Here is a 12,504-nt window from a genome sequence, read left to right on the forward strand (position 1 = left end):
TGCTTTGATTGGTTCTTCCTGGGCAGCAAGGAAGGTGATGAACTCAAGTTAACAGACCGTGACAATGTGATAACTGCTTAAGAAATACGTATCCCAACTTGATGCTCCATCAATAGGTCAGATATAGCTGGGAGTTGCCTGGTTATAAGTCAACCGGAATATCTGCTGAATATGTATTTGAACTCGCATTATTACAATCGTGACCGCCTCTGTGGTCTATTGGCCAGAGTTCTTGGCTACAGATCCAGGGGTCCTGGGTTCGATTCTCGGCGCTACCAGAATTTCTGAGAAGTAGTGGGTTTGGAACTGGGTCAACTCAGCCTCGTGAGGATAACTGAGGAGCTATATCAAGGAAATAGCGCCTCCGGTTTTGAAAACCGAGATCAACGGCCTTGGGGATCCGTTGAGCTGACCACGTGACACCCTTCTATCCGCAAAAGTTGGCACTATCTTCGCCGACAAGAAGCGGACGCTCGGTCGGCGTAGTTCGCTTGCGGACTGTAGGCCACGGAGTTTTTTTTTTTAATTACTTCAATCGTGTTTAAATGTTCAGTGCCTTAAGACCTGAATATCTGACTACTATTAATCTTTCTCAGTGGCGGAGTTTTCCAGGCGCAAACCGATCTTGCATTAAACATGACATGAATCTCGGTTTATCATCGTCCTTTCGGTAATTAAATGCTCAATCCAGATATGTACTACTAAGGTACCTCGCTGACGCTTCGTAGGAAAGTACTGTATCCATCTTCAGAACTCTTCTCGGTAGATTTCTACCAGAATACGCGGCGTCACATCTACGAAGGTAAAAGTAAAAAAGTAAAGGTGTCCCTGTAACAGGCCGTAGAGAACCATAGTGTTGTGAGATGTTGAGGTTCCCACATTTTCTAGACAATTGGCTCATAGATGGCGTTAAGGTGGTCAAGACTTACGCACCGGCCGCCCTTTACCCCCAAGAATATTCTAAAAATATTCTTGGTACTAATTTCTGTTAGAGGCTAAGTCGACACCAGAGCCATATTGGGCCGGAAGGATTGAGTAAATTGAAAAAATCCACCTCATCTGGATTCGATCCCGCGACCTTCCGGCTTGTAGCATAGTGCCTAAACCAACTACGCCACAGCGTGTACCCGCACACATCTACGAAGATAGTACTCTTAAATGAAATTTAATTTTCCGTCAGTTAAATGATGCTCAAACATATCTACGAGAGATTTTTTCTTAATCCCAAGTCGAAGAGGAGCATGGAAAAATGTGTTAGGTTGACTAAGTTCAGCAGTCTTGATCCAAGTAGGCCTACTCAGAGAACACCTGGTGTATTGCCTCCAATGATCTCATGTGGGAATCGATACTATAGAAGCAACGACAATTCAGATAAACGCATGATTCTGTATCAAACTGTAGGATAGAAGTAACTTCCGTCCTGAAGATGGAAAGAGAAAGTTAATCCGAGACGTTGTAATACACCTGCCACAATACACGGCATCAAAATTCAGAATAGCATACTGTATACTTTTACATTTCGCCTAGCATTCAGCAACAAATTAGGCCATGAAAGTGTTACATATTCATTAATCTATTTGGGAAGAAATGGATCAGTGGGGGCCTTGAATTATGAACAAGGTCGCGTCATTTTACATTCAATTTAGGCTGTCCAGTAAAATCAGGTACTAGCAATAAATAACGGGAAACGACTGAGGCGCGACTTGCGATGTAAAATCAGTGCCTACAAGTGAAGAAACAAGGGCGCACATTTTAGTCTTTATTCTTGTTCTGTTTGGCTATTAGGCTTTTTTAAAATTGTATCAGTTTTTGTTTAATTTTCCTTTCTCTTGCCCATTTTGTTACGTAGGCCGAAATACACTCATCAGGCTTACACAATATTGTATTTGAGTATCTTGTTTTAATTCCTACTTCTTTGGTTTTATTTTGGCAACTTTTAACTGAATGTTCTGATGGTCGTGTGGTATTTCTTTGCACTGTCCATAAAATACACTTATTCGCGCTGTTAGTACTACATGCTTCGGTTAATATTGTGACCATCATCAGATTCTTGATATTCTGCAGCTCTCACGAAGTATTACCATAATCATCAAAACAGCACCTTCTGAGCCATAAACTTCGTTAGAAGATTCTGCAAGATTTGTGCATTAAATCAAACCATCCTTTCTTCACTTCTTTGGAATCTGGATTTGTCTTGCAGAGCATTGTCGCCGGGCTTGCGCCCATCCCCCAGCCTGGACCTCCACGTTTCTGTATTAATGACCCCCCAGTGACAGGGTGCCCCAGTTATACCCCCCGGCACATAGTTCCTGTATCGTCGCCTTCAACACCTCGCGGGGATACGGTTGAGGTACTGCAACCACCCTTCACACGGAATTAATGAAATGTCAGTTTCTTTCATATTTTTCCACTCGACTAAAAACCTCACGGACGTGCTTTCTTTCACTGTACAAGTTAATTCGAACATATTCTTTACGGGTACATTTATGTCTACTCTACTTCACAGTCTCGTAACCCGGAAGATCCTATCTAATTACCCAGGCCTGGTTAGTATTCCGTTAATTATATTGTTTTTGGTTTCTTTGATATGAGAACTCTCTAAACCACTCTCAGCTCTCTCCGTTTTCAAGGACGGCTAATCGAATATATTTGGATTGAAGAAATACAAATAAAGTATTTATGGGTGATACCATTCTGTAATGAAAGGCAGTTTACATGTCGTGTAACAACGTGTCATTACTCCAAGATTTCTGTTTGTTACAGTTGGTATTCCGGTCTAGGAAACCGAAATTAACGGGCGTGGGGATTCGTTGCGCTGATCACTTGACACCCTCTACCCACTGAATTTGGCACTAACTTCGCCGACAAGCGGCGGTCGCTCGGCCGGTATATTTCGCTTGCGGACTACAGGCCACGGAGTTTTTTCTTTATAATTGGTATTAGGGTTGCCTTCAGCAAAACTATCCTCTCGTAGGAGTATAACACAGGCTTTCTACATTACACAGGCGGATGGAGTACCTCAACGCTAGAATAAGCGACAGTGCTTCTCCATCAAGGAATCAGGTAATAAATTTGAGCGAAGTGATCTCAATTACGGTAAAAGCGACGAACTCAATATTTCAATTCCCGAGGCAGTAAGTTTCGTAAACTTTTGTTTCAAATATGTTAATTTATTGTATTTATTTAATTATTTTGCATCCTGCTATCTTACAAAATTTAAACAAGGGAGCGATCAACACAACAACGATTTAAATTAAACTAAAAAAAAAAACAAAGTATACGATTAGTCAGCAGAAAAGAGGCCATCAGCCTGAAATTAACCAACTCCATATACCGAGTGCCTCAGAAGGAAATGTCAGTATTCTGGGAGGTCATAGTGTCGGTCATTCTAAGCAAAAAGTGTGCATGTACTCGCACTAGTTGCAGAGCGCACTGTTGTTGATGGTGGAATATTCTAAAATGTTTTACACTAGGTAAATTGTACCAACTTTGCTATTTGAACAATAAATGCTGGCATTAGGAAGTGCCTATATCTCTTATCAACAAATCTAGAATTCTACAGTGAAACATCTCTCTCTTAGTAACAGTTCCGTATATGACACATGGACAATTTTTTCCCTTAGAATGGCAAATACTATGACCTCCCAGAATACTAACCTTTCCTCCTGAGACACTCTGTATAACACTACCAAGAAATTACTATTCGCGGATTAATAACAAGAGTGAGATGCTTTCTAAAAACACAGCCATGTAATATAAGCCATGTCTAAGGGATCTAATCATGTATCAGATCCATAAATTTGTGTTTCATGAAATTATATTGACCGCCTCTTCTTTGTCCGCAACGTGAGAGAATAACTGAAATAGTTTATGAAACCCTGAAAGGCAACATTTTTGTTAAATCACAAAGAATCCCTACACTCCCAACGTATAATATTCTGGGTTATTTACTTCTGTAACGTTGTTTCTGATGGTACGGTTACAACTTTAGACGCCTACCGATAAATGGTTTTGGATAAGCTTCAAGTCACTTTCTTAAGATGGATCGTCAGTTTTCTTTTTATTAATCTTCATTTTTGTTAGATTTTATCTTTATAATTAAGTTTTATGATGAAGTATTGATGAAATTATTGGGTGTCTGAAGACATAGGGCCCCCTTCTCACACAAGGCTCGAGTACCAGGTTCGAACGAATCTAATTTTCTGCAAGGACTGTCTTCTTGCCGGGGCAGAGATAGCGCAGGCCGTATGGCGACTGGCCATGGGCTGGAGGGCCCAGGGTCGGAGTTCGAGCCAAGACTTTTCCGCTCTCCACGTCGTCCAGCCCGGTTTGGGGCACAATAAATCTCCTATCCAAAAGTTACCGGGGACGCTTTATCAGGGGTTAAAGCGGCCGAGGCGTGAACCTGACCATTCACCTCCAATTAGTGTCGAGTTTAAGAATACATGAATTTATACATTCACTCCCTCATACCCCTTCATGGAATAGTGTTTAATTAGTTATGTGCGGGGACAAATTTACCTTTACTATCCTTTTTAATAAGTCTGAACTGATTCGCAAGAGATCTGAGGTTCTCAGGCTATGAAGATTACCGTTCACTTTATCGTGACGCTATATAGTCTTGGAGATATTCACAGACGTTTCGAAGGAACCAATTGCTTACTTTCAGGATAAAATGCCATTAAGAGTGAGGCAGTCGGTTCCTCTGAAACACTGGTATGTACCAGACTATGAGACGTCACATCACAGAAGTTGACATCTTCAAAGCAATAGAAGTTACGTATATGTTGCTTTCTTAGTGTAGGAAGCAGGCCCGGAGTAACACCACTAAAACTGAGGACGTATGTGACAGCAGTTGAAACTGACGCGTGCCATTCGTCAGAACACACAACTATCGTTGTTTTGCGAACGCAGGCACACCGATATTGTGCCATAAGGCTGTAGCAGAAATCTGGAGAACGACCTACGATACAAGAGGTCAACTGCCTTTTTTTTACTAAAATGACGTGTTTGATGTTTTAGGCAAATTATTGACTAAGTGTCTGAAATTATACTATGTGAATTCTCTAAATAATTCGAATTCATAAGCAATGAGAAATATAAACAGAAAATATTTCCTTGTTAATGCGTATTGGGTTTCTGAAACTGAGTCGCCCGTTGGATACCCGACGAGATCATTGTTCTTTTTCAATTGACCTAATCCTTCTAGCCGAAATATGGCTCTGAGGTCGACTCAGTGTCCAGCAGAAGTGGGTACCAGGACTCTTCCTGGTGTTAGATGGCGGTTGGCGCGTGAGGCAGACAGCCTCTCTGTAATCGGTGAGCTCATTGTCTAGAAAATGTGGTAGCCTCGACGTCTCACAACCTTATGGGTCTCCACAGCTTGTTGCACGGCCAGCTTTACCTTTTGTATCTTTAAGCTACAAATTACCGAGAAAGTGCTTCACCGTTTCAATCTGTGGAAGTTAAAAATACGTGAGCCTGAAAAGACAACATTGGTTACGTCTGTCTCTCCCTCGACAATAGTTTTGAATAAAAATCAGAACCAGGACTTCTAGCACTGGTTTCTCGACTCCACACAGCGGCTCTATTCATATATACATTTATTACTCATCAGTGAATCACTCTTCCCTTATAATAATGTGCGTCCAGGGCCGAAGCGACAGCGCAGGCGCGGAGTCTGGGAACTGCACATTTTACAACTTCTTTTCTTTTAACTGTCAGCAACAAGTCATATTTTATACTTATCTTTTGTTCATACCGTGACAACTAATTAAAAATCTGAACAGGTATTCCAACAAGATACATAAAACAGTTTTAAGAATTACAACACTAATGACGAAATTCCTTAGTGTTTGGTAGTGTGTTATTTGACGAAATTTGGGGGAAATTGATGGGTGTGACAAGAATTTGGCGCCTGAAGCGACATTTAATCTGAAACCAATCTTTCGTTTGCCATAAAATTCCGAGGTATTGTTACTTACCTTGACACAGAAGTAACACTAGAAGAACAGCAAGGAACCTGCAAGTACCCCATATCTTGAATGTGGTCATGCCAGCCACAGACTAAACTGCAAGCAAAGGAAACGAGTGAATGATCAGATAACTTTATATCAGCATACGCTAAAACAATATTTACTTTAAGAGAGATAAAATGGAACTTTTTACATCCTGGAATATTACGACAATTCGGTTCACCGTAGTGGTGGGGTTTGTGCGCCCTGATCACCTGGAGAGCTAAGCTAGCGGAAGCGAAAGCTTCTGGTAATTAACCATATTAAACAGGTGGGAAAATAGTGAAAAGGTAAAAAGGAATTACCTCTCGTGGTTCGGGGGTTTAGGATGAAATTATCTTTCTCCCCTCATAACAGAACCTACTTCAAGAAACATGGCAATGGTTACCAGATGAGAAAATGGACATTTGTTGTAAAGGTGACAAATGTTACAGGGCTTCGGAACCGAAGAATGAAGAACACGCGTAACATTTTATGAAACTAAGTACTCAATAAATTTTATTTTTTCGTGACATTTTTGTTTTAAATAATGGCACGTTTTCTTGAAAAGATAACTTAAAGAAGCACAATTTGAAAATATATTCAGAGAAAGCTTACTACAACCATGCATTAATATCTAGGCAATGAATATTAATTTATTATTATTAAGGAGGAATATAGAATTCATTGCAAGGATCATATTTCTTCCAAACACAGGAAACCCATTCAACAGCTCCCTATGAAGGTGGTCAAATGTCGGCAGTGTTTCGTACCGGAGCTGGGGCACCTGCTCTGTCTCGAAAGCAATATATGCATGATGCAGCCTAATGGGGTCGCACTCTTAAATAAAATATTGCTTTCTAAGTCTATCAGGACCAAAATTTTAGGAGTATTATCTTCTAGAATATGACGCTGTTTAGTTTGGTAGAAGTTTACAGATATTTCGAAGAAACATACTTCCTCCATCTTTAGGATCGAAATGTAAGCTGAGAAAATAGGCTGTAAGCGCTATTCTAATTGTTTGGTTTACTTTTCGACCCTGAAAATTGAGGCATTGTTTTCCTCAGAAACATCGGTAAAATTCTATCAAACTACACGCCGTCACATGCAGATACAATAATTCACGTAACAAATTACAAACAATAAAAATTATATAAATTAATTCCAAAACTACAGTAAATGCTACGAAATTTTAAAATTGATCTGATCTACAATCTAAATCATATGAGTGTTATTTAACCAAATTTGAAGCTGGGTTGTGTACACCATACCTGACTCGAGCACACGCTTCGACTAACAGAATCCCACTTCTAAGGCGTCTGACCACTTTGCGGGCTTGACAATTCTACTGCTCTCATATGAATGGAACGCTAAACCAACTCCCATACCAATCATATTACATAAGTGATTACAGCGCATTCTTACGGTCGTTATAAACTCAAACCCCCTCTACTATAATACTACCCCTCTCACATCCTTCGCCACGTCACAGACTTTTTTTTTCTTTCCCCTTCGTATTCAGAGTTATAAACTCGACTGCCGTTCATGCCTTAGACCGCGCGGCCACTGTGATCAGAGGCCGATTTTACACTCATCCAAAATAATAGGTCAAATTTTAGTTATACATATAAAATACAAAATAGTGTAGTTACTGTACTTTCATCTTAAATTTTAACCTTTGATATGAGGCGGGAAAAAACTGGACTGGATGGTAGCAAGTATTCTCAGAAATTAATGCATTTTTTTTTCGTGGATGTAATTTTGAATTCTTCCTAAAACATTTCAAAGTTTCCATATTTTCGAAGGACTTATTAGTTGATTTTACACTATGATTTGGTCCTGCGTTACTGTAACGAAATAGGAACATAGATATTCACTTCGTGTTTTGTGAGTTTGTTAGAAAACTGTAGCCTATGAGTTCTTCATTTGTTTACAGTATATGGTTCACGGTCCTCCCTCATAACACCTTCTATTTTTTAATATAATAATTTTTGTTTAGCAAAAGAATGGAATAATAAAATCCTCAACAATTTATTTCTAAGCATCGCTTTACTTTTTTGCACATTACAATGCTGAGTATACCAAACACGGTAGATGGTGAAATTCATTTTCCATTGAGATAAATTTGGGAGCCGGGATAGCTCAGTCGGTGTAGCGACTGACTATGATCTGGACGACAGTGGCGTCCGAGTGCGAGTCCCGGTTGGGACAAGAATTTTCTCTTCTCCATAACGTCCACACAGGCTCTGGGGTTCACCCAACCTCCTATCCAATGGGTACCGAGGGCCCTTTTCCAGGGGGTAAAGCGGCAGGGGCGTGAAGCTGACCGTTTACCTCCAACTATTGCCGCGGTCAAGAAAATTTGAATCTATACATCCACTCCTCCATACGCCTTCATGGCGCAGTATTTAATTAGTTAAGCTCAGGGACAACTTTACCTTTTAGAGATATATTTTTATAGATTCTAGTTGCATCTTCTAAACGAAAGAGAAATCTTTTTCCCTCTACATAAAGAGAAGGAGATTTTATATCATGCATTAATATAAATATATTTTTCCCCTTGGCACTACAGCCCCAGTGGGCCTAGGCCTACCTCCATGAACTTCTTCGTTCATTTCGGTTTTTCTAGATCTTACACATTCGGTAGGACTTCTTGGGCTGGTGATCAGCTCGTCGCAAGGCCTCTACCTGTACACAAACACAGAAAAACGCACACACACAAACTAAACATCCATGCCCTGAGTGGGATTCGAACCCACGATCCCGGCTTCCGAGCGAGCGAAGACAGTTTATGCCTTAGACCGCGCGGCCACTGCGACCGGCTTATGTGGAATGTTACAGTCGCAAAACATCAAGATCGAGGTTTTTCGGGAGTATCGGTGTTTCGGGACTAAAAATTATATTAAGGGATTTCAAATTATCATCCTGTGTTCTATCCAATTGTACCTTGCTTACTTACTTACTCACGGAGCTGAGCCCTTCTTGAAGAGCCGCCAATTCTGCAACTACTCAACAATTTCCCAGCCTTTTACGGAAACCGAAGGTTCATCACCGTTTTCACAAGAGCCACCCACTGGTCCCTGTCCTGAGCCAGATCTATCCAATCCATACCATCCCATTCTATCTCTCTAAGATCCATTCTAATATTGTCCACCAACCTATGCCTTGGTCTTCCCTGTGGTCTCTTTACGTCAGGTTTTCCAACCAATATCCTATACACATTCCTCGTGTCCCCCATTCGTGCTACATGACATGCCCACCTCATCTTCCTTGACTTGATAATTCTAATTATACTTGAAGAAGAGTACAAGTTATGAAACTCCTCATTATGCAGTTTTCTCCAACCTCCTGTCACTTCATCTCTCTTCAGTCCAAATATTCTCCTCGACACCCTGTTCTCAAACACCCTCAGTCTATGTTCCTCCCTTAATGTCAGAGACCAAGTTTCACACCCATACAGAACCACAGGCAAAATTATAGTTTTATATATTCTAATTTTTATGTTTTTGGACAGCATACGAGAAGACAAAAGGTTCTGGACTAAATGATAGCAAGCATTACCCGAGTTCAAACTCCTCTTTTCCTCCTGAATCAGGTTTCGATCTGTTATCGTTGTTCCCAAATATCTGAACTGTGCCACATTTTCAAAACATCTGTTTCCTATCTTTATGTCATGATTTTGCTCTGCATTTTGGTGACGAGACCGCAACATATACTTAGTTTTCTCTGTGTTTACTTCTAGACCAACCTCTTTACTTGCGTCAATTAGAGTTTGTGTATTTTTCTTTATGGTATCTACATTATCACCCAGTAGATTCACATCATCGGCATAGGCCAACAGCTGATGTGTCCCATTTAATTTCAGTCCCACCTGGTTTCCCTGGACCTTCCTAATTGCATATTCTAAGGCAAAGTTGAAAAGGAGTGGTGATAAAGCATCTCATTGTTTTAGACCATTCTTGATAGGAAATTTATCAGACAAATGTTTACCTACACGGACTTTACTATACGTTTCGTTTAGACACATTTTAATCAACCTAACTAGTTTCATGGGACTCCCAAACTCTATCAGAATATTGTACAATACTTCCCTCCTAACTGAATCATACCATGTCATGGCGCGTCCTCAGGTTGCGGATGGAGGAGACGGCTTCAGTTTTGGAGGGAAGCTGCGAATATATTGAATAAGCAGTCGCGGACAGCCGACAAGGAGTGGTCCTCCAGCTTGGGGGTTGGGCGTGGGCCTAACAACTCCTCACCGTAAAAATAATTATGTTACGAAAATGAACACAAAAATTTGGACCTGGACGGATTCCTTCGATAAACGACCTAAGATAATGAAGATGGATATGAGATTTGGCACTTGGAATGTTCGAAGTTTGTACAGCTCAGATTCACTCAGGGCAGTGGCAGAAGAAATCTTAAAATCCAATTGTACCTAAGAAATATAAGAGGGACTCGTCGTTTAATGTCAAAGAACTTCTTCTAATGAGCAAACTACAACACTGTCAGCATCTAGACTACATAGCGTCCACTGGTAGGATGCCTAATGGCTGATGAAGGAAGTGCTCATGCACAAGTCGAGATAATCCTGCCAGCACTGGCCCGGATGGTATCAGTCAAGGTAGCCGGTGACCCAGTTATCGAACTGAAAACGTGCCACATTCAAGTGCAAAACATGCACCTTTGCCATATGACAAAATTCGAATTTATTTCTAATTCAGTGTGTGTGGCGCCATGAGAAATTTGTACTTTCATATATGAGACTGTTGTGCCTTACTTTTAGAGGCCCAAGAGAACAGCGCGGTGATGTCGGATCTGAGGGTTCACGGCTTTATCTATGAAGATTATGGTTCTCTTGGATGTGACGTCGTGTAGTCTAGTAGACAGATAGGCCCATCAACTTACAACAGGAACCTAATCTCTCCGTTTTCAGGGTAGAATATGGAGGCAGTAGGCTCCAGACCTTGGTACCTTTACCTCTCAAGCCACAATTTATAGCATAATAGAATATTTTATTCTTCTATATAATTGACTTTCAGTGTACACTGTCACGTGTCCGGGGTTCAGTGACTAATAATAACGGGATCTAAATTCGATGATTGGATTTATTGACACTTTTTGCAGATCTCTCTTATTCACAATCAATTAGGTATAATATTACCGCTAACCTATCCACTTCACAAATCACTAGGACACGCTATCCATTTCCTGACAACAGATTTGTCACACGAATTATCACTTCAAATTACTATGAATTCTTCTTGCCGTTTCTTGTTCAAGTATCTAAACCTGCCGACATTCCAGAACTCAATCCAATTCTCCATTTCTAATCCCCTAGTCTCCTTTCGCTACAAACAGACCCTTGTTATATAGCCGCTGCACGGATCACATAGAAAATATCTTCTCCTGTTTGGGATACGCGATTCTAGCTCCGCTGCCCAGCATTGGGCATAAACGCGGATCACATAGAAAAAACCTCTTATGTTGTCAGAATTTTTGTGTTACTTAGCAACTAGTTGTAGCACGGTCCACAAAGAACACAGCTCCTATTGTTTTGTGCTTGCTGGAACGTGTATACTGAGTCGTTGCCTTGCAATGGTCACGTTCTTCACAATACATTTTGATTTCATGAAAACGAAAAACCGATGTCAAGACCAAATTCATTGCACCACAATTAGACAGATAATTTTATCATGCTATCAGTAGAACTGGCTCTCCTGTAAGTTCACTGGTTAATCAGGCATTTTCCTGATACATAAATAAGGCGAAAACTACATGCTTGAGAATGTAGTCACTGTTTACGGTTCTGCCCTTTACGTGGCAATCCCACTTTGAGTCTTCCGCCTCCTTTTGTAACTACTTGCTGAGTGTCTATCTATCTATCTCGCTCTCTCACTTTCTTTCTATCTCTCTCTGTTTCCGGGTTTTAGCAAGAATTCGAGGAGCAAGGAAACGGGCACCAGTGGAAGACTGATTGTGCTTTTGTAGGTTTCTGTGACCAAGTTTCACAAAATTACAGTCATGCAAAAATTTGAATCTTTACGTTTAGAGTCAGAAGTAGGAAGAGCAAAATGCTGTGAAGTAGATGATAGCAAGTATTGCCCGAAATTGATCTGCACTCAGGTTCTTCATGGAAGTAATTCTTAAAGTGTGCCGCCTTCTGGGATATAGTAATGTCATGTAGTCCGTTGAAAGTCAACCCAGTTTCCGGGGGAAAATCTCACCTCCACCTTCAGTGTCAATTAAGACGAGCGAGATACCAGCGTCAAAGTAGGTGGCAAGCCCAGTCTTCTTTTCAAGCTGGTATTTTGCTTGGATTATTCGACCTTGAAGATGGAGGCGTTATTTTCCTCCGAAACGTCCATTAACTTCCAATAGGCTACAGGGCGTTATATCTGCGAAGATGGTACTCTTCATAACAATCGCTGTGAGAACATCAAATCCTACAAAGCAATTCTTATTTGCTACTCTCGCCCCCAAACTTAGCTTGACGTGATATGATTGGTGC

General features: G+C 40.7%; 1 protein-coding gene across 3 annotated transcripts in view; it reads right to left on the reverse strand.

Annotated features, from left to right (window-relative positions):
- Nucleotides 1-7,371, reverse strand: part of LOC111874734 — a 69,239-nt gene extending 61,868 nt beyond the window's left edge. For all 3 annotated transcript variants that reach the window (XM_023870473.2, XM_023870474.2, XM_023870472.2), the window contains exons 1-2: nt 7,265-7,371; nt 5,985-6,071 (exon numbers count right to left, since the gene is read on the reverse strand). In XM_023870473.2, the coding sequence (XP_023726241.1) occupies nt 5,985-6,054 (70 nt within the window). In that variant the 5' untranslated portion in view covers nt 6,055-6,071; nt 7,265-7,371. The remainder of the gene's footprint in view (nt 1-5,984; nt 6,072-7,264) is intronic.
- Between the last annotated feature and the right edge of the window lie 5,133 nt (nt 7,372-12,504).

This window comes from Cryptotermes secundus, unplaced genomic scaffold (genome assembly GCF_002891405.2).
Source record: "Cryptotermes secundus unplaced genomic scaffold, Csec_1.0 scaffold390, whole genome shotgun sequence".
In the NCBI taxonomy this organism is placed as follows: domain Eukaryota; kingdom Metazoa; phylum Arthropoda; class Insecta; order Blattodea; family Kalotermitidae; genus Cryptotermes; species Cryptotermes secundus.